The following is a 21,621-nucleotide window of genomic DNA, read 5'->3' as shown; positions in this document are numbered from 1 at the left end:
GCAGGACTGGGGAGAGGACAGGGGACTACGGGTAGGGAATGGGGGGCACCAGCTGGGCTGGGGCAGTGGTGGAGTGTAGGTCTGGCTCATTCACCTCTGGCTGTGGCCCCAGGTCAACTCCCTCCAGGTATTTCTCGGCTACCTCGAGCAATGCCTGGCGCGGCCACTCCGAGAACCAGTCGATGGTAGTGCAGCTAACCAGGGCGGGGTACTGCCGGATCCAGTTCCTGCAGGGGCGGAGGCAAAGGTAGGCACCAGTGCCCCTCATTCCTGACCCACAGTCCCCTGCCCCACCAGCCCTATCAGTGCCCCTCACTTCCAACTGCAGCACCCTCCCACTGGTGCCCCTCATTCCTGACCTGCAGCCCCTGCCCCCCACAGCCCTGCGGGTGCCCCACGCTCCCGATCCGCAGCCCACTCACCGGAAGGGCTCGCCCACAGGGCTGAGGCACAGGACCACATGTAGGTTGTCACGCACCCGCTCAATGAGGAAGGCAAAGAGACTGTCAGGTGTCTCAGGGACCCCCTCAGCCTTGGCTGCATCCAAGAGCAGTGCCTGGATCTGTTGTGGGGGCAAAGGTAGGGAAGTGAAAGGGGCAGGGGGCTATAGGTCAGGAGTGAGGGGCACCAGCAGGGCAGGGGGTGTGGGTTGGGAGTAAGGGGTACCAGATGAGTAGGGGGGGCAGAAGGCTGCAGGTTAGGAGTGGGGGGCATGGCCAGGGCAGAGGGAGTAGGGGTTGAGGTAGGGTGTACACCCACCCTGTTCCACTGATCAGGCTCGTGAAGCACAGGCTGGGGGGGGCAGGAGGGCACTGAGGAGCACAGCGGACACCCACCTTGTCCCACTCGGGCTGGTCAAGCATGAGTAGGGGCATGGGGGGGGGCACCTCATCCCACTCGGACCAGCAGAATGCGGACAAAGGGGCATGGGAGGGACACTGCGGGAGGCAGAGCAGTGGGTACCCACCTCTTCCCACTCATCAGGCCGGTACAATGCGGGCACCTCCCCAGCACTGAGCAGGCTGTTGATGTCCTCCAGAAAGGCCTCATCGGATGCCTGCGAGTCAGTGAAGAGGAAGGTGGTGGGCACCAGCTCTACGCCTGCCTGCCGGTACAGCCGCTTCAGGTCTGCAGGGGCATAGCTATGTCAGTCAGGGGGGTGGGGCCTGAGCCAGGGGAGAGGGGCAGGAGGCCAGGCCAGCACTGGGATGGGGTACCCCTTGGGAACATCAGGGAAGTCATGAAGGACAGGGAAGGGGGTAACACCAGGACGGGCAGGACCAGGAAAGCAGTGGCCGGGACTGGCGGGGGGCCAGGACAGGGGGAAAGTCCAGGGGCGGAGCCAGGGCAGTAGTGGGCTAGGCTAGGGGTGGGGCCAGGATAGGTGGGTGGGGCCAGGATAGGGGGCAGGGACAGGACGGGGTAAATCCAGGGGCACAGTCAGGACAAAGGCAGAAGAGGGCCATGGTAGAGGCCTCCGCCCTGTGCCAGTACTTCAGGGGATATGGCAGGGATAGGTCCAATGACAAGGCCAGGACAGATGTAGGCATGGCTGGGGGTAGGGGTGAGAACAGGGGGTGGGGCCAGGACATCAGATTGATCCAGAGGCGGGGCCAAGACAGAGGTGTGGCAGGGCTGGGGGCAGGACAACAGGTGGACCTGGGGGCAGTAGCCTGGATACGGGCTTTGGCAGAGGCAGCAGGGTCTGGACATGGGTCATGGCAGAGGGAGTGAGGCCTGGATGCAGATCTTGACAGTGGGGCAGGGCTGGCGCTGGGGGCAGGCCTCACCATCGCGGAAGTCCTGGCGCCGGTAGTGGCGTGCAGGCTGGATTTGGAAGGTGCAGTACTGGCACAGGGCAGAGGCGAGACGCGCCAGGCTCTGGCGCCCACTGCCCCCGATGCCAACCAGTAGCAGGTTGCCCTGTGGCTGCCCAATGACTCGAACAATGCGCATGACTGCAGGGGGGAGGCAAATGAGATGGGAAGGGTGTGGCCAGGGATGGCTCCACCCCTGGCCCAGCCCCTCTAACCCCACCCATGTCCACACCTCCCCTCATTGCCCACTGTTTACTCCCCTCACCCAGGCCCTGGTCCCTTGCCCACTCCTTCTCCATGCCAGGCCTCACCCCCTGCCCACTTGGGCCCTGCCCCTAGCTCACTGTGCTCGATGGCGTCGCGGAAAAGCACGAGGCACAGGGGCACAGCACCAGGTGCCTGGTTGTGCTCGGCCAGCACCCGCTCCATTTCAGCCCGCAGTGCGCCCAGGTCAGCCAGCTCTTCATACACCCGCCGTGCCCCCAGGAAGTCCCCTGCAAGGGGAAATCCAAGCGTCTGGGCACCCACACACCAGCCGGAGAGGACCCAGGTACCTGGTCCCTCACACACCAGCCCCTCCCAGAGCCATAGGGAAACTCAGGCATCTGGGCACCCACATGCTGGGGTGGATCCAGACATCTGCACCTCCTCCCTGAGCCAGAGAGAACCCAGGCGTCCGGCCCCCCAGGCTTACCAAAGAGGGGCGGGCGCTTGGAGGGGCAGAGTCCGTGGAAGGTGAGGTCGAAGAAGGTGCCCAGCTTCTCGCCTACGATGCCCGTGAAGGCCTCGGCATCACCCACATCCACCAGCCGGTCAGCAAAGACCCTGTGGGCAGCCCAGATGCCTGGGTTCCTCCCAGGCCTAGGGGAGGCAGGAAGCCCAGACGCCCTAGGTTCTCTGGCTGGCAAGGGGAGTGGGGCACCCACCTGAAGCACTCATGCACCCAGAGACGGGTGAGGCTGGTCTTGGTGTCATGGAAATCCTTGTGCGATCGCAGCAGCCCCTGGAACACCTGTGCGGGGGGTGGGGCAGGCACTGTGCTGGCACTGATCCAGCCGGCAGCCTGGGCACAGTGCCACCCAGCCCAGTGCCCCACTCCTACCCCCACCCTCCCGACCCCAAAAAGGACCTTGGCAATGTCACGCAGGCTGAACAGGTAGTGGATGCGGGCAGGTGTGGGCAGGAAGCGTTGTGCCACGCTGTGGTACAGCTCCACCGTGGCCTCCGTCACCACTGGCCCCAGTGGCTTTACATTCTCCTCAAAGGCCTGAAGCTTCTGGTTCAGCAGCGTCCCGAAGATGCGGCGGATCTGGGAGTCCTAGAGGGGATGGGGAGGGGGTGCATGGGGCATCCAGGCACAGTCTGGCACTGGCTGGCCCTTGGCTCCCTGCTCCACCAGTACCCCTCACTCCTGACCCGTGACCCTCTGCCCCGCCCAGCCCTGCAGGTACCCCTCACTCCCGACCCACAGCCCCTGCCCCCTGGCCCTGCAAGTACCCCTCACTCCTGACCTGCAGCCCCCCCGCCCTTCCTGCCCTGCTGGTGCTGCTCACTCTGGACCCACAGCTTTCTGTCCCCCTGCCTCCTCCCAGTGCCTCTTAGTCCTGACCCGCATCCCCCTTACCGAGGGGAAGGTCATGTTGATGAGGTTGAACCTGCTCTGGAGCCGGGGGGAGATCTCGGTGCGGCCTCCCCCAGGGGGGCCCATGGCTGCCAGGAGGAACATGTCCTGTGGGGGAGAAGACAGGGGCATGGTGCTAGGGGGGCATGCTGGCACTGCCAGGCTGGGAGGGCCCCATGCTCAACAACCCAAAAGGCTCCAAGCAGCAAATACAATCCCAAGGGTGACAGAGGAGACTGCGGTGCCCCTCAATCATGAACCACAGCCCCCTCTCCCCCACCCTCGGCCCTACCAGTGTCCCCCCACTCCCAAACTGCAGCCCCTCACCTTGATGTGCTTGGGGCTCTGCTTGGCCCGGTCATACCAGAAGCCATAGTCCAGCCACTGGCGCAGAAGCTCGAGGGGGGGCTGTGCCCCAAAGGTATCACGTGCTGGCATGTTGAGGTCGTCCAGGAAGGTGGCAAGGCTCTTGCCACCCAGCGGCATGTACACGCCCTTGGTACGCTTCTCCACGCGGCTCTCCACGGCACTCTGCACATTGCTGGATGAAGTCTGCGGGTCACCGGGCCATGAGGCTTTGCTGATGCCTTTCATTCCCAACCCACAGTACTCACCCCAGCCCTGCTGGTGCCCCGCACTCCTGACCTACAGCCCCTGGGTCCTGCCAGTGGCCCTCACTCCCAACCTGCAGACCCCTGCACCCCCTAGCCTTGCGGGTGCCCCTCATTCCCAACCTGCAGCCCCCTTCCACTGGTGCCCCTCACTCCCAACCTTGTAGCCCTGCCCCCCAGACCAGTGCCCCTCACTCCCTATCCAAAGTCCCTTGATTCTCCCCCCTACTCCTGCCCTGCCAGACAGCATGACACCCTCCCACCAGGCCCCCTTCCTCCCCCAATCTCTGTCCCAGGGAGTCCAGGGCAGTCCAGACTCCTGAGTCTCGCCGGCACCTGGGCGGACATGTTGACGGTGAGCACAGCCCAGGCAGCGCGGTCCAGGCCCTGCAGGACACCCTGGGCGATGGAGGTCTTGCCGGTACCCACGGGGCCAACAAGCAACACGGGGCTCTGGGCTGAGAGCAGTGCTGTCACGAGGTGGTTGTAGCGTACCGTGTCCACTGTGGGCACCAGGATCTTGTGGAAGGGGACACTGGGCAGAGGAGCAGGGGATTCACAGCAGGGCTGAGCCTGGCACCCACTTTCTTGTTGAATGGGCCAGCCTGAATCCAGCCCCCCCCCACCTTGCTGCATGGTCTAGCCTGAGGCTGGCACCCCCCTCCCTGCCATATGGACCAGCCCAAATCTGACACCACACCTCTCAACTGTATGGAGTAGTCCAAGTCTAGCACCCCCCATCCCTGCCACATCGACCAACAACCCAAGTCTGCCCTGCCCCAGCTTGCATGGACTAATCCAAGTTTGGCATCCCATCCCTGCTGAATGAACCAGTCCCAGTCTGGCACCCCACTCTCTGCCAAATGGACCAACACCCAGTGGGGGTGCCAGTCCCAGTCTGGAACCTCCATTCCCAACTGAATGGATTAATCCAAGCCGGGAACCCCTCTCCCTGCTTGAATGGGCCAGCCCAAGTCCGGCACCCCACTCCCTGTCAAATGGACCAGTCCAAGCCTGGCTCCCCCATCCCTGCCACACGGACCAGGCCTGCTCCCCCTCCACCGAAGCAGTGCGTGAACCAGCCCTGGTTTCCCTCCATCCTCATGCCCCCCTGCATCCCGTCTGTGCCAGGCGCTCACGTAGGCAGGTAGCGCCACATCTTGGGCAGCTTGTCCTCAAACGAGGCCCAGTTCTTCCTCTTGACGTCCACAAAGTACTCGTAGACTGTGTCCTGCTGGGCCACAAGGAGCCATGAGGTGGGGGAGGCTCCAAACACCAGAGAACCCAGGAGTCCAGGGAGCTCAGGAATCCCTCACGCCCTGAGCTCAGCCCTCCCCGGGGATGGGGCACCTTATTGGGGAAGGAGCCCTCCATCTCACGGACGTAGGTGTCGATCCGCTTGCGGCCCTCCTCATCCACAGCTGCGCATACCGACCAGATCATGCTGAACAGGAAGTACATCTCCAGCACCGTGCCGTAGCTCTCCACATCTGCCGGGTTCACCTGGAGAGGGGGAGAGAGAAGGGGGGTCCAGGGCAGGAGAGCAACAAGAATGGGGAGCTGAGACCTCTGAAATGCTGACTTGATATACCTAGAATGACGAGTTGACAGATCTAAAGCAATGATATGAGGTACTTACAACAGTGAGTTGACAAACCTAGAACAGGATTGTGTATCTAGGCCAATTAGCTGATGTAACTAGAGCAATTAGTTGACACACCTAGAATGGCAGACTACTTAGACTATTGAGCTGACACCTAGAGCAATCAGTTGACATACCTAAAACAATAAATCATCATACCTAGAACATCAGAACACTTGTCAGCTTGATAGTCTAAGCAGTCTGATGTTCTAGGTACACCAACCAATTGCTCTACATGTTAGCTCAATAGTTTACCTGGAGCAATTAGTTGATGTACCTAAAACAGCAGACCACTAGACTATTGAAGCTGACAGCTAGAGCAATTAGTTGATATACCTAGAGCAATTAGTTGACGTATCTAGAATGCCCAGCCACTTAAGATTATTGAGTGGACACCTAAAGCATTAGGTTGACCAGAATATGTAAGTAATCTACTCAAATCAGGCTGGTATAGCAAAAACATCAGGTTGACATATCTAGAACATCAGACTGACATACCTGGAATCTAGAACAGAGGTGCTCAACTCCTAGTTCACAGGCCAAGTCTGGCCTACAGTGCCACATCACCCCACCCACAGATCTTCCTACGGGTCCAGAAATGTCCAGACTGGTGGGGAACATCAAGCTTAGCATGTCAGACAAGAGGACAGGGCAAAGTCCCAATCCCGGCTGGGCAGGGGTAGCGTGGGTCCCTGGTGCCAAACCCTGACTAGGTGGAGGCAGCGCACATCTCTACACTATCCCACCCAACCCAGACTAGTTTCACAGTGCTCAAGTCTAGTACCTAGAACAAAGAAAGGCAAAATGTGGCCCATGGGCCAGATGCAGCCTGCTGGGATTCTATCTGGCCCGCAAGGCCCCTAAAAGATTTAGAAAATTAATACTTATCTGCCCCTGGCTGCCTGTCATGTGGTCCTTCATGGTTTGCCAAAACTCAGTAAGCAACCCTCCATCTGAAATAATTGCCTGTCTCTGATCTAGAATGTGAGGGTGTGGTGGTATGTCTAGTTTGATGTAACTGGAATATGGTGTGGGTGAGGTGGATCTCAGTTGAGATTTCATAGACATTAGGGCTGGAAGGGACCTCAGAAAATCCAGTCCAGCCCCCCGCCCAAAAGACAGGAAGTCAGCTGGGGTCATAGGATCCTAGCAAGATAAGCTGGGACATACTTAGAACATGGAAGTGTGATGGAGTGGGTCGAAGTTGACATGTCTAGAATGTGAGGGTGGGTCTAAGGAAACGTATCTAGAAGGGTGCAGTTCTAGATTCCAGGAAATAAGGACTCAGCCACTCAGCTCTATGTTGAGACATCTAGAACATACACAGCAGGGGGCAGTTCTTGGCTGATAAGCCTAGAATGTCCCTAGCCTACCCCATTCTCAGGTCTAGGTTATGAATCTAGAATGTGAGAATGTGGTGGAGTGGGGCTAGCTTGATGCACCTAAAATGTGAGGGTGTGGGGTGGGTTAGATTGATGTATCTAAAGCATGAGGGTGCAGTGGAGTGAGTGTAAGCAGACATACCTAGAACATGAATGTTCCAGGAAATAAGGATGCAGCCACTCAGCTCTATGCTGGCACATCTAGAATATACAGATGCAGTGGAGGCAGTTCTTGGTTGATACAACTAGAATGTCCTGAACCTACTCCACTCTTGGGTCTAGGTTGATGTACCTAGAATGTGAGGGTGTACTGAAGTGGGACTAGATTGACATGCCTACAACATGAGGGTGGGGTAGGGTGGGTCTAGGTTGATGTTACTAGAATGTGAGAGAGTGAAAGTAGATGTACCCTGAATGTGAGGGTTCCAGGAAATAAGGACACAACCACTCAGCTCTTCGTTGGCACATGTAGAACATATAGACATAGTGGGGGTAGTCTTCAGTTGACACACCTAGAACATCCCAAACCTACCCTGTTCCTCAGGTCAAGGTTGATACATCTAGAATGTGAGGGTTGGGTGGGGTGGAACTAGGTTGATGTACCTAGAATGGGAGAGGGTGGTGGGGTGGGTCTAGGTTGACATACCTAGAACGGGAGAGTGTGGTGGGGTGAGTCTAGATTGATGTACCTGGAACACGAGGGTGCAGTGGGATGAGTGTAAGTAGATGTACCTAAAACATAATGATTCCAGGAAATGATGAGGTCATGCAGCTCTATGTTGACACATCTAGAATGTACAGATGAAGCAGGGACAGTTTGCAGTACCTAGAACATCCCCAACCTCCCACGTTTTCAGGTCTAAGTTGATGTGCCCAGAACATGAGGGTGGGTGGGGTGGGTCCAGGTTGACATGTTGAGAACGTGAGGGTGCAGTTCTAGGCTCCACAAAATAAGGGTGCAGCCCCATAGCTCTGCGTTGGCACAGCTAGAAAGTAGTTGCAGGCGGGTGGCCCTTGGTTGCTGCACCTAGAATATCCCTGACCTACCCCATTCTCAGGCGTGGCCAGGGCTGAAAAGAGGCGGCAGAGGGCCACAACACCGCTGTACTCAGGCACGGGGACCAGCTCGCGGCAGTTGTCTCTCTTGAAGGCTAGCATCTTGTCCAGGAATTTGTCAAACATGCGCTGCAGGGTCTCAGCCTCACTCTGGGAGGAGCAATGGGGCATCTCAGCCTCTCAGCAGGAGACATCCACCCCGTGGAGCACCCTTGGCTCTCAGCCTGGCTGCCCACCCACCCAGGCACCTTAGGGCGCCGCTCAATCCAGGAGTGGACATAGGGCCTCCAGCCCAGGTCACTGTAGTCCATGTAGACCACACCGCAGCGGGACACTGTAGCTGGAGAGGCCACTGCCAGGTTCTCCACCTCGAAGAGCAGTGAGACCTATGAGGGGCACTGGGGTTCAGGGCTGTTGGTGGGACCCTGCCCTTCAACTACCCCTAAACGCCCCCTCCCCCAGCATAGCACCATCGGGTAGACCCACCCCAACATGGCACCTCCCTCCCCAACACAGATTCCCCTCACCGTGCTCCCACCACATACCCTGGTACCTCCCTGCTAGACCTCCTGCTCTGGCCCCCAGCATAGCACCCCCTACCAGACCTGTTGTGCAATGCTGCCTTCTGGCCCCTCACCCAGGCCCTGCCAGACCCTCTCTTCCCAGCCCGGCACTCCCTACTGGTCCCCGACCCTGTCCCTGTCCTGACACCGCCTGCTGACTCCAACCCTGTTCCCATCCCAGTGCCCCCCCTCTGGACCATACCACACCTGCTCAGGCAGGGCGATGCGCTCCCCATTGGTGAGCGTCAGCACCTTGTTGTCGTCCATGACCGAGTTCATGCTCTCAATCCACAGAGTATCCACAGGTCCATCGAACACCACCCACTTCTCGTCTGGCCTCTCATCTGCCAGGAGGGGCCCATGAGCAGCACTCCCTGTCCTCTGGTCCCTTCCTGCCCTGGGAGTGACTAGCTCCATCTCCTCCTCCCAGCCCAGGGCCCTGCTGTGGGGCTCTGGGAGCTGAGCTAGGGGCTCTGGACTCTCTTGGACTGGGGTGGGTGCAGGGGGGAGCAGTATGGGAATTCACAGGGTAGGTGAGAGAGTGGCCCTGCATTGTGGCCTCTAGGGGGCATCGAATCCCCAGTGCAGTACCCCTGGGTGGATGGTGGGGAGAGGGAGCCGACTGGTGTCGGCCGTGTCACCAGGCCCGCAGGCCTGTGTGCCAGCCCTACCCCCACCCAGCTCTGCACACCCGTCGCTCCCGTCAGCCACGATTAGCCTTGATATTGGGGTCAGCTGTGGGCCCTCCCCCCGTGTCTCCTAGCAACAGCAGCCATGTCTGCCCACCACCTCAGCCTGGCACGCACAGCCTTGCCCTGCGGGCACCAGGATGTGGAAGCACGGATGCTGGGCTCAGGGAAGGGGCTGGGCTCAAAGGTTTGATGCCACCCCCCTCCCATATCTAGATGCCATCTACGTGTATGGTCCTAGTATGCCCTGGATAGGCATGGCCTGGGGGGCTGAGGGCAACCCCTCCACGGGGGCCCCACTTACCTGCACATGCTGAGCGCATGACACTGGACAGGATGCCATCTGTCCACTCACTGGTGCTGAGGTCATACTCCCCATACAGCTCCCCCAGTGACAGGGCCTTGGGGTTAAGGGGGAACTCCTGACAGGGGCAGAGACATGGCCGTTGGGGTGGCGGCAGGCCTGGCCCCGCCTGGCATAAGGCAGAAGTCTGTGGGGGTTCCCCAGGCCAGGTGTTCCCAGAGGACCAAACAGCTCAGGGTTCAAGGCCCAGGATGCAGCAAGATGGAAGAAGCCCCCAGTATGCCACCCGAGTCCAGCACACCTCACTCAGGGCAGGGCCGGGCCATCCCCAGAACTTGTCCCCTTGAGATCCAAAAAGCTACCTGAGATCTGACCCGAGTCCTTCTAGCCAGGATTAGCCTCCATAGCTTACTCCCAGGAGAGGAAAGAAGGCCCCTGAGATCCCATTCAAGTCCAGCACATCCCACTCAAAGCAGGGCTGTCCCCACATCTTCCTCCATGGAGATGGAAGAAGCCCAGTGAGATCCCACCCGAGTCCTTCTGGACAGGATTAGGCCCAGTAGTCTCTATTGAGGAGAGGGAAGAAGGCCCCTGAGATGCCTCCCAAGTCATGAATGCCCCTCTCAGGACAGGGCTGTCCCCAGACTTTCTCTGTGGAGAGGGAAGAAGCTCGCTGAGATCCCACCCAAGTCCCCCTGGACAGGATTAGCTCCCATAGCCTATTCACAGGAGATGGAAGAAGCCTCTGAGATAGCATCCAAGCCTACCACCTGCCACTCAGGGCAGGGCTGTTCCCACAACTTGCCCTGTGGACAGAAGCCCCCAAAATCCCTTTGGATAAATTTATCCCCTATGGCCTATATCCAGATGGAACAAGGCCCCCAAGATCCCACCTGAGCCCCATCCCCAGGAGACAGATGTGTTTCCCCTGCCCCCGTGTCTGCAGGACCCCGCCACTGACCCTGACAAGGTTGTAGGTGAGATCCCCGCCCCGGTGCAAGGCCGACAGGGCAGCCTGCAGGGCGCGCCAGGTCACTGTCTTGCCACTACCAGTGCCGCCCACGATGACGGTGGAGTGGCGCGAGTTCTTGGTCTCATGGAGCTGGATCACCTTGGTGATGGTGAGGGGTGTTACCTGGAGCCCCACCTCCTTCAGCTCCCCCTCAATGGCCTCCTTCAGCTGCAGGGAGGGCAGAGGATATTCAGTCATGCTCTACACTTTCCTAAAGCCCTTGGCCCAACCCCCTCACTCTAAATCCACTGCTGGCATCAGGGGGGTGAGATGGGGGCAACCTCAGGCCTCAGTCCCTGCCCCCAGATGAGACCCTAGAACTCAGGAGTCCAAGAAGCCAGGTCAAATCCAAGAGACCCCCCTTCCCCATGGCACAGAGAGAACCCAGGTGTCCTGACCCCACAATCCCAAATCCAGAAGACCCGCCCTCCCCTCCCCACACCAAAACGAGGACCCAGGAGTCCTAGAATGCCTCTTGGGTGCGGTGCCCCTAGCTGGCACCAGGTGGCACTGCGGCACCGCAGCACAGACCTTGCCATAGTCGATGATGGGAGACTCAATGCCTGGGAAGAGGTCCTGGACAATGCCAGCGAAGAGGGGCAGGTCACCAGAGGTCAGCTTGGCCACATTCATGTCCTTCATGGCCAGGAGCAGGATCTGGGGGACAGCTGGGTGAGGGCATGGGGACAAGACCCCTACCCCGGTGCCTGGGGGGGGGCTTCTGGATCCCCCCTATGTCCCAGTGTGCTCTGGGGCCAATCCCAGTCTGACCCATCCCGCAAACCTCTGCCAAGCCCACTTTGACCTCATGCTGTAACCTCCTTCACCCTGGTCAGATACGGCCAGCACCGTGGGGAGCTTGTGGATCTCTCATGGGGTATCCCAGCGTGCCATGGCGGCAGGACTGACCTCCTCATCGGTGAGGTCACCATGGGCGCGGCGCTTGCGCCCAGCATAGCGCAGTAGGGACGTGAGTGCCCGCAGCCCAAAGTCGTAGTGGTCCTGCCGGGAGAGCTGCTGCTGGGCCAGTGAGTACAGTGTGTAGACCTTCTTGGCCAGCACCTGGGGGCAGGAGGGGCATGGCTGCCATCATGGTGCCAGCCTCTGCAGTGAGGGGTGGGGGGAAAGCACCACCCCCCTGAGCTGGCGCCCAGTCAGAAAAGAAACATCCTCCCGTGTCCATCCAACTGGCTCTGGAGACACCAAGGAAGGGGGTCCTGCTTCCAGTTGAGTCACTAGAAACCAGTGGTTGGGTGGTAATGGGGGGTCCTCATCTCCCACAGCAAACCAGTGCTCCCAGTATGGAGTGACTGGACCCCCAGACTAGGATGTGAAAGCCCCTTGAGCCCCTCAGCATGCCTGAAACATCCCCCATTGGCCACCCAACAGTGGCTCAGTAATGAACAACCAACAACCCTGTTCTTCACGCTCTGCAGCAGATCAGTGTTCCCAGTATGGGGTGACTGGACCTCAAAGTGGGCTGTGAACCCCACCCCCCGTATCATCAATATACCTAGAAACATCCCCCCCTACCACACAACCACTGGTTTCCAGTGACCATCCAACAAGTGACTTAACTGGAGTCAATGATGACCAACGAATGACCCTGTTCCTCACACTCCCACAGCCAACCAGTGCTCCCAGTGTGGTGGGACTGGGCACACTAGCCACTCCCTCCCCCTGTACCTTGCAGTTGCTGAAGCCTTCGGCAAAGAGGATGATCTCCGCGATGAGGGTCGAGTCAGGCACCACCATGGCGATGGGCCGAAACATGGATTTGAGGTTGTCGGGCAGCTCCGTCCGCCCGGCGTAGCCTGCACGTGGCACCATGGTGAAGAACCCAGGAATCCGGCTCAGAGCTGGGACACCTGGGCTCCCTCCCTGACATGAGAGCAGGGGTGGGGCCTACTGGATCTGGCTGGGGGTCAGGATGCCTGGGTTCCACGAGGAGAGGGTGGGGTCTCTTGGACAGGACTGGGTTGGGCACAGCTAGGTTCACTCCCTGGCTTGTGGATGATTGAATGTGGGTGGGGGTCAGGACACCCGGGTTCCACGAGGATGGAAATGGGATCTCTTGGCCTGGCCTGGGGTCCCAGACACCTGGGTTCCCTGCTCATTGGCAGGAGCCTACCTGGGTTCATGGTGATGAAGATGCCGCAGGAGGGAACCAGGCGGATGCGGTGGCCCTCGAAGGCGAAGGTGGCCAGGCCAGCTGCCAGAGCCGAGAGGATGGACAGGATCTGCTGGGCCACTACCGACAGCACTTCCACATTGATGCGGTTGAACTCATCAAAGCAGCCCCAGGCACCTGTCTGCAGGGAGGGGTGGGGAAGGTGGTAGTCAGGGGCAATTCCCCCCGCTCTACCCCTCTCCCTACCCATGTGCCCTGCGCTGGGGCAGGAAGACTGCTGGGAGGGTGGGGTGGAGCAGGGCAACTGTATCCCGAGATGCAGCCAGCTCTGGGGTGGAGCAGGGGGACAACATCCCCTAAGATGCAGCCAGCTCTGAGGGGGTAGGGGGAGATCTATGGGCTCTGATTGGCCGAGGCTGGGAGGACATGGGGGAGAAATAAAGGCAGGTGCTGGGGCCCAGATATCTGGGTTCACTTTGCTCTGAAAGGGAACTGGGCTGTAGGGGTGAGGACCGGGGACACCTAGGTTCTGTGTTCAGCTGGAGTATGGGGGGCAGCGAGAGTAGCCACGGGCTCAGCTCAGAGCCTGGACACCTGGGTCCATGCCCAACTGGGGTGAACTGGGGGGGGAGGGGGCACTGCTGGCTCAGCTCAGAGACCAGACACCTGGGTTCTACACCCAGCTCCCAGCAGAGGGAGGCAGTGAGACAGGGCCCAGGGCTGGGGAGGAGACTGGGCTGAAGTGGGGCAAGCTGGGGGAAATGAGAAACCCAGATGCTTGGGTTCTCTCCCCAGCATGTGGATGAGGGCAGAGCTGGGACGCCTGGGTCTCCAGGCAGAGGGAGCTCACCTGGGCCAGGCCAGAGTACATGCGGCCCATGGACTTGTAGTCGAGGCCCTCAGAGCAGTTGACCACAATGACGTACATGCCCAGCGCCTTGCCCAGGTCCTTCACCGTTTCCGTCTTCCCTGTTCCAGCTGGGCCCTTGGGGGAGCCGCCACGGTGCAGGTGCAGTGCCGTGGTCAGCGTGATATAGCACCTGAAGGGGGCAGATGCTCAGTCCCCACTCCCCCAGAACCCAGGTGTCTGGGCACACCCCCCCCGACCTACCAAAGACCATTTTCCCAGAGCCAGGGGGAGAACCCAGGTGTCCAGGCACTACTGGAGCCCACTCTCCTTGCAGAGCTGGGCAGAGATCCCAGACATCCGGGCACCCATTCCACTGACCTACTGGAGCCCATTTTCCTCCCAAGCTGGGCTGGGCTGGGAACCCAGGCGTCCGGGCACCCACGCCCAACCTAACAGAGAACACTCTCCTCCCAGAGCTGGGCAGGGAACCCAGTCCCCTGCACCCCTACCCCTGAGCTGGAAAAGAACCCAGGCATCTGGGGCACCTGTCAGTGAGGGGGGTGATGACGAGGCGGGGGGCAGTGCCCAGGTACTCATAGCCGTAGGGAAAGTGAGCATTGGTCTGGCGGATCACACAGTCGTCCATGTCCTGGGAGGCAAGGTCAGGGATCAAAGATCAGTGCCCCCAGCCCTGTGTCAATCACCCCCCAAACTGCCCATCTGTCCCCACCCCTGCAGCCAGGAGGGAGAGAACCCAGATGTTCCCGCCCACCCCAGGGACACTTCTTCCAGCACCCCCAGCAGGAACCCAAACACCTGGGTTCCACCAGGAGGGCGAAGTGGGACTCCCGGCTCATGCCAGGGCCCCGGACATTTGGGTTCCCAGCATGGTGCCCCCACCCGAACCTTGTCCCAGTAGAGGCGCAGCTGGCTTAGCCAGTCGAAGGCACTGGGCTCAGGCACAGGGCAGCGGTGGAGCCGGTCAATGACGTCTCGTGCATGCACCTCCACTGTCACCAGTGCCACCACCTTGAGACGCAGCAGCTTGGGCAGGCTCCCGCGCAGTGCCTCTGAGTAGCGGTGCAGCAGGGACACCTGCAGGGGGCCCAAATGCCTGAGTTCTCAAGGGGGGGGTGGGGGGGCAGGGAGCCTGGGCTCTGTCCCAGAGCAAGCCCAGACACCTAGGTTGTGAATGGGGAAGGGAGCGAAGAGAAGCTGAGCCCAGATGCCTGGGTTCTCAATGGGAGGGGGCAGGGAGAGGGGCTGGGAGCCTGGGCTCTATCCCAGCTTAAGCCCGGGTTCTCACTGGCTGGGGGCTAGGGGGTGAGAGCAGGAGGGACCTGGGAGCCTAGACTCCTGGGTTCTCACTGGCTCTGGGAATGGAGGAGGCCTGGGAGGTTGCGGGGGGCTGGGGCCTGAGAGCCCAGACACCTGGGTCCGCGCTGCCTGGAGGCCCTGCCGGAGGGGAGGGGAGGGGGGGTCTCACCTGTTTCTTTTTCATGACCTTGAGGAACTTCCTGTCCCCGCGTTCCTTGCAAGTCAGCAGGCATTTGGTGACATCGGCTGTCCACTGCATCTGGCTGGCCGCGATCACCAGCTGGGGGGCCCATAGGGTGGGTGGGGAGCACAGACCCAAGCCAGCCCCGGAGGTCAGGGGCATAGACCCCAGGGTGCCCAAAGGGGGAGAGGGGGATTCTTAACTGAGAGAGCAGGGAACCAACTCCACGTGGCCTGGCACCAGCTCCCAGTGACCTCCCCAACCAGACCACAGACCCCTAACTTGGCCTCCTTCCCGTGACCTCCCTGATTGTTGACCCTCAAACTCCTAAACACCTTCAACCCTGATCTGTGACCCCTACCTTCGCCCTTCCTGACCCCCATTGACCCCTCCCTTTCCCTTGACCCCAACTCCTTATGACACTCACCCCTGATCCTTGACTCCAGACACCCTACCTCCTCCCTTTCCCAACACAATGACCCCTCCCCTTCCCTTGACCACAATCCCTAATGACATTCACTCCTTCACCCTTGACCCGACCCCCAACAACCTTCCCCCATGATCCCTCCCTTCCCCTTGACCCCAGCCCCTAATGATACTCATCCCTTGACCCGTGATCCCAGACTCCCAACAACCTCCCCTTTTCCCAATCCCCCAATGACCCCTCCCCTCCCTTTGACCCCACCCCTAATGACACTCACCTTAATCCCCAACATCCCCCTTCCCAACCCACAATGGCCCCTTCCCTCCCCCGCTTGACCCCAACCCCTAAGAACATTCACCCCTGATCCTTGACCCCAGACCCCCAACAACCTCCCCACTTTCCCGAACTCTCAATGACCCCTTCCCTCCCCTTGACCCCAACCCCTAATCACACTCATGTCCTGACCCTTGACCCCCAACCTTCCTCCTGCCCAACTCCCAATAACCCCGACCCTGGAGCCCAACCTCTCCTTCCATTAAACCAACCCCAATGACCCCCCCTCACTCCCCTGAACCTTAACCCCCGACCCCAGCAAGCCTCCTCCATCCTCTGACCCCCTATCCATCCCCTTTCCTTGTCCTCTGCCCCGCCCTTGATTTCCTGCACCTCCCCCTCCCCTGCTGCTCAGCAGGTGGGGGTGGGCTAAGACTCCCCACCCAAACTCATTCTACATGTGACCTCTGCCAATGCAGCTGAACCACAGCTTGAGGGGACCTTGCTGGGATCTGTCCCAGCCTGGCGTTTACATGCCCCCCCCCCGCACCTACTTGCCCCACTCAGCACCCACCTGCCCGGCCCACTCCTTCACCCACTTATCACGCTTAGTGAGCATCTTCTTGAGTGCCAGGCGGCAGTTGCGCAGCAAGTCCCTCAGTGTCCAGCGCATGGTGCGCTCCACATCACACAGCCACTCCTGGGGGGGGTAGGGGGAGGGGGGCACAGTATATGGCTCAGAAGGGCAATTCCGAGGGGGGCTGGGCAAGGGGATGTGCCCCACCCCAGAGGCGGCTGCCTGTAAGCCAGAGATCATGGCTGAAAGCCCCACCCCAGAGGTGGCTGTATTGCAGGCCGAGACATGGAATGAGGGGTGGAAGCAGCATGGCAGGGGGGACACAGTGTGGCCTGGGCACCCAGGGAGGCTTCCTCTGGTGCAGCAATGGGGCCAGCTCTGTGGTGGAACAAGAGGACTGTACCCCTGGAGATGGAGCCAGCTCTGGGGTAAAGCAGGGCTATCACACTCACCTCCACAGGCCCCTCCAACAGCACAGGGTGGTTGAACTCCACATACTCCCCATCCAGCGAACACATGCCCACAGCCTCTGATCTGTTGCCCATGCCCACCTGGGGTGGAGCAGAGAGCAGCGCTAGCTCCTGGGTCTGGTCTCAATGGGGGCAGCCTTGCGGGAGCCCATGACATCAGCAAGGGACAGTTTGAAATAGGAAGTGAAGGGCTGGGGATGTTGAGGGGGGCGGGGAAACAGGCCCCCATGGTCAATGGGGCTGGATAGAGCAGGACCTCTAAGGTGGAGTGGGGCAGACCTAGAAGGGGTGGGGCCTATTCCCTGAGCTGGGGGAGGGGAATCTGGAAGAGTCGGTGCCAGTTCTGAAAGCAGCGGGACCAGGGCTGAAAAGGGCATGGCCAGAATGAGGGCCCCGGCCCTAGATGCCCCATGGGTATAAGAAGCCTGGGCAGGAGCCAGTCTAGGTCTGTGGGCGGGATGCAGGGCCTGTGGGGGTGATGCCCGGAGGCAGTGCCCAGCCAGGCCGGGCCGGGAGGGGGGAAGCACCTTCTGGACACGGAGGGCGCGCAGGCTATCAAAGCACTTCTTAAGGTGGGGTTGGACGGCGTCAGGGCTGCGGGCCTGGCCCAGCACCTCCAGCAGGTCATCGTTAGACAGGAAGTAGAAGCGGGGGAAGACGCGGCGCTTGGTCTCCAGGAACATGTCCAGCGACTTCTGGATGTCCTCCAGTGCCCCCGCCATCGCTGCCAGTGTGTCCAGCAAGCCTGGCATGGGGCGGGTGAGAGGGTAGCACCCTTTTGTGGCACCCCTTGGCCACTGCGAGCATCTAGTCTTGCCATGCGAAGCACCCTAGAAAGCAACCACGGGCATCCCCTGTGCCCTGGAGTTGCTGCCCACCCCGCCAGGCACCTGGGTAACGGGTGCCCCGCAGAGCATTGGCATCCCGGCTCAGGCGGTCCATGATGGCTTTCCAGCTGGCATTGATCTGGTCGAAGGAGGCTGACTCCTCAGGCAGCTGCTTCCGGATGTCCTCGCCCTGGAAGATGTTCTGGGGGGCAGGTAGGAGGTCATGGATGCCAGGCCCCAAGGGCTATGGCTGTGGGGGTTGGGTGCTCCCTTCCCCACCCCCACCCACTGCAACCCCTCAGGAGACGGGGTCCAGGCTCCCCCTTCCCCTCTGGGACATGGGGTCTGGGGTCTCCCTGCCTCCCAGGAGTTGGGGTCCGGGCTCCCCCAAGAGATGGGGTCCAGGCTCCCCTGTCCCCACAGGAGATGGGTCTGGGGTCCCCTTTCCCTCTCAGGAGATGGGGTCCAGACTCCCCCTTCCCCACCAAGACATGGGGTCTGGACTCTTCCTTCTCCCCCAGATGTGGGTCTGGGATCTCCCAGCCTCCCCATGAGATGGATCTGGGGTCTTCCAGCTCCCCCGGGAGATGGGGTCTGGACTGCCCCAGGACATGGGATCTGGGATCTCCCTACCCCTCCCAGGGGATGGGATCTGCCCCCCCACAGGATGTGGGTCTGGGGTCCCCCTACCTCCAGGTACATCCACTGCCGCTGCACAGTGAGCACCATCTCAATGCCCTCGAGCACCAGCGAGAGGCACCGCTCCCAGCCATCCACATCGCGCTCGAAGGGGCGCACAAAGCGCGAGGCCTTCATGGTGGCCAGCGCCACCTGGTTGTCCTCCAGCGCCTGGAACACCTCGTCTGTGCCCCTGCCCAGCACCCGCCTCAGTGCCCAAGCACCCCTGGGGACCCCCGCCCAGCCTGGCACCCCCCTGAGCAGTACCCTTGCTCCTCACTCCATTGCCACCCTGCATCCCCAGTATTGGCCAGCCCTGTGCCCCCACTCCCAGCGAGGCCCACTGGGCTCCCCCCTGCCATGCCCTGCCCACCTGCATCCTGTTTCCCTTGAGGGACCCCCTGCGCTCCAAGGTCACAGGGCGGTGGGGGCAAAGCAGAGGCCAGGATGCCTGGATTCTGAGGCAGGGATTCAGCAAGGGGGAGCAGGAGCCAGGTCACCTGGGTTCTCTGCGGGGCAGGAGGGTGGGCAGAGCCAGGACACCTGGGCTCTCTGGGGGATGGATGGAACCAGGACACCTGGGTTCTCTAGCAGGCCAGGGGTCAGCAGGGGCGGGCAGAGCCAGGACACCTGGGTTCTCTGGAGGTGGGCAGCGCCCAGACACCTGGGTTCCCCATGCCAGGCCCTACCGGAGGCGGTGGTGCCCCTTGTCCTTGTAGGGCACAATGTCCAGCTGCATCATGTCCCAGGTCTGCGCAATGCCCTGCAGGGCCTAGGGGAATGGGCACCTGGTGTTTCAGCGTGCCTGGATGCCTGGGTTCTCTTCCCAGCTGAGGGTGGTGGGTTGAGGGGTGGGACAGGGGAGGCCAGGAGCCCAGATGCCTGGGTCCTTCTCTCAGGTCTGGGATGGGCATAGGAAAGTCTGGGAGGTGGAAACTTAGAGCCCAGATGCCTGGGTTCTACTCCCACATGGAGGGAGGGATTGGGAGCTCGGACACCTGGGTTCTATTCCAGCATAAAGTGAGGAACTGGAAGCCCGGACACCTGGGTCCTATCCCCAGGTTCACAACTTGGAGCCGGACGTCTGGGTCCTATTCCCAGCTCTGACCACAGATACCTGGGTTCTATTCCCAGGTCTGGGGGCTGGGTGCCTGGATATCTGGATTCTCCTCAGCTCAAGCTAGGATGGGGCAGTACCTGCTCGATGGCCAGCTCCTTGGTGGCGGCAGCCGAGATCTCGGCCACCTGCTCGCCATGCCGGTCCAGCCCCAGCGCCACCACATCCTCCAGCTGGAAGTCATCAGCCTCCTGGTCGAAGGGGCACAGCACCATGTCTTTCACTTGCGCCCAGTGCCTGCAGGGGTGGGGGGCTGCATTAGCCTGGACACCTGGGTTCTCTTCCCACCTGCGTGGGACCCGGACGCTTGGGTTCTATGTCTACATGGCAGGGGGGAGGATATATAGGACCCAGACTCCTGGGTTCTCTTCCCATGGCTGGTGGGAGCACAGCAGGACGTTAGGAAACAGGGTCCCTGCCTCCTTCCCACACATACCACAGCAGCCAGCTGCAGGCAAGGTGCTGGGCTGTGAATCACCTTAGCAGGAGCTGAGTAATTAACACCTGATTAACAAGAGTAGAAGTGCCCCCCCACAAGGCTGGAGATCTGAGCAGGGGGGCCTGGGAGCCCGGATGCCTGGGTTCTCTCCATCCAGGCCCCAGGGGAATCAGGAGCCCGCATGCATCTGAGGGAGCTAAGGAGCCAAGGCTGGATCCCAGTGTCTGCGCCCAGTGCTCCCCAGCCCTACCGGTCCCTCATGGCCGGGTTCCGCAGGTCTGAGATGAGCGGCATCGTCCTCTGAAACTGCTCGATCTTGGCCTTGGACGTCTGGATGACCTCCCAGTTGCGGTCCTGTGTGGGGGGTGGGGATGAGCCCAGATGCCTGGGTTCCCTCCCCAGCTCTGGGAAGGAAGTTGGGTCAGAGGGGGTTGGACAGCAGGGGCTGGAAGCCCAGGCACCTGGGTTCTCTCCCCAGTGCCAGAAGGAAAGTGAGTTCTCTCCCTGAATGGGCACATGGACGCCTGGGTTCTCTGCCCCCACCTTAAGGTCACGGCTGAGCTTGTGCAGCTGGCGGAGGAGGCCACGGGCGACGCTCTCCATGGTCTCCGTCTGCAGTGTCCGGAAACTGCCCGTCTTCCACTCGCCCCAGTGCAGCTCCCACGCCTGCGCCAGTTCCCACACCTGCTGCAGGTAGTCCAGCTCCTGCGGGCACATGGGCCGCACCCCAGATGCCTGGGTTCAGGGCCCGCCAAAGAGCGGGGCAGAGACCTGGACACCTAGGTTCTGGCCCCATATGGGGTGGGGAAGGGATCCAGACACTTGGGATCTAGGCCCATATAGGAGGGGTGGGGGCAAGGACCTGGACACCTAGGTTTTGGGCCTATGCCAGGGGCAGGGATCTGGAGGCCTGGGTTATGAGCCTGGATGGGGGGAAGGGACCCAGATGCTTGGGTTCTGAGCACGGGGGTAGTAGGGACCCAGACACCTGAGTTCTGGACCCATATGGGGGCAGACCTGGATGCCTGGATTCTGGGCCCATACTGGGGGGTGGGGGCAGGGACCTGAAGGCCTGGGTTATGTGGGGGTGCCGGGGGCATGGCAGGGACCCAACCTCTGGGTTCAGCTCCCACCTTCTCCAACTTCTGCAGATCCTTGGAGGGCGGCTGCTCGATCTTGAAGAGGCCAAGGCTGGAGCGCAGGCCGCCTTCCTCGGCCTGCATGGCCGCCAGCACCTGACGTAGTGCCGCAATCTGCTCCAGCGCTGTGGCACATGGCACTGCACTGCTGAAGGGGCCTGTGGACAAAGTGGGGTATGGGTGGTTTCCCCTGTGCTGCCCCCGGAGCCCCCACAGGGGTGCCTGTCTCAACTCAACCCCTTCAAGCCCCACCCCCACTGTATTGCCTGACTGTGGTCCCCTAAGCCCCTCCCCCTTGGCCCTGCCCCCACCCAAGCCCCACCCCCTCAACTCCCACCCTATGGCTACACGACCCCCACAGGCACACCCATCTAAGCACTACCCCCTTCTCCCCACACTCACCTAGACCCCAGCTCTTGTCCCCACCCCCAATGACATGCCCATCTAAACCCCACCTCCACCCCTGTGCCATCAGCTCCTTTCCCCACAGTTGGACAGTGG

At 60.8% G+C, this 21,621-nt stretch overlaps 1 protein-coding gene across 1 annotated transcript in view; it reads right to left on the bottom strand.

The window, feature by feature from the left end:
- The window catches only part of DNAH2 (dynein axonemal heavy chain 2), a 96,082-nt gene that overhangs the window by 22,201 nt on the left and 52,260 nt on the right, over nt 1-21,621 (bottom strand). The window contains exons 24-59 of the mRNA XM_090052287.1: nt 21,115-21,278; nt 20,525-20,686; nt 20,232-20,335; nt 19,623-19,779; nt 19,115-19,197; nt 18,438-18,618; nt 17,811-17,949; nt 17,448-17,665; nt 16,903-17,001; nt 16,448-16,573; nt 15,165-15,275; nt 14,585-14,773; nt 14,224-14,327; nt 13,679-13,868; nt 12,829-13,009; nt 12,384-12,511; nt 11,607-11,759; nt 11,229-11,354; nt 10,647-10,865; nt 9,686-9,803; nt 8,900-9,036; nt 8,378-8,515; nt 8,121-8,279; nt 5,400-5,552; nt 5,189-5,280; nt 4,386-4,584; nt 3,766-3,990; nt 3,442-3,546; nt 2,947-3,135; nt 2,744-2,829; nt 2,512-2,642; nt 2,162-2,311; nt 1,791-1,958; nt 968-1,128; nt 423-562; nt 95-227 (exon numbers count right to left, since the gene is read on the bottom strand). Coding sequence (XP_089908413.1) covers nt 95-227; nt 423-562; nt 968-1,128; nt 1,791-1,958; nt 2,162-2,311; nt 2,512-2,642; nt 2,744-2,829; nt 2,947-3,135; nt 3,442-3,546; nt 3,766-3,990; nt 4,386-4,584; nt 5,189-5,280; nt 5,400-5,552; nt 8,121-8,279; nt 8,378-8,515; nt 8,900-9,036; nt 9,686-9,803; nt 10,647-10,865; nt 11,229-11,354; nt 11,607-11,759; nt 12,384-12,511; nt 12,829-13,009; nt 13,679-13,868; nt 14,224-14,327; nt 14,585-14,773; nt 15,165-15,275; nt 16,448-16,573; nt 16,903-17,001; nt 17,448-17,665; nt 17,811-17,949; nt 18,438-18,618; nt 19,115-19,197; nt 19,623-19,779; nt 20,232-20,335; nt 20,525-20,686; nt 21,115-21,278 — 5,318 coding nt within the window. The remainder of the gene's footprint in view (nt 1-94; nt 228-422; nt 563-967; nt 1,129-1,790; nt 1,959-2,161; nt 2,312-2,511; nt 2,643-2,743; nt 2,830-2,946; nt 3,136-3,441; nt 3,547-3,765; nt 3,991-4,385; nt 4,585-5,188; nt 5,281-5,399; nt 5,553-8,120; nt 8,280-8,377; nt 8,516-8,899; nt 9,037-9,685; nt 9,804-10,646; nt 10,866-11,228; nt 11,355-11,606; nt 11,760-12,383; nt 12,512-12,828; nt 13,010-13,678; nt 13,869-14,223; nt 14,328-14,584; nt 14,774-15,164; nt 15,276-16,447; nt 16,574-16,902; nt 17,002-17,447; nt 17,666-17,810; nt 17,950-18,437; nt 18,619-19,114; nt 19,198-19,622; nt 19,780-20,231; nt 20,336-20,524; nt 20,687-21,114; nt 21,279-21,621) is intronic.

Source organism: Crocodylus siamensis, chromosome 6 (assembly GCF_052110815.1).
Source record: "Crocodylus siamensis isolate JL-2025a chromosome 6, ASM5211081v1, whole genome shotgun sequence".
Lineage (NCBI taxonomy): Eukaryota > Metazoa > Chordata > Crocodylia > Crocodylidae > Crocodylus > Crocodylus siamensis.
Note: the sequence above shows the minus strand (reverse complement) of the source record. Positions and strands in the feature narration are given on the sequence as shown.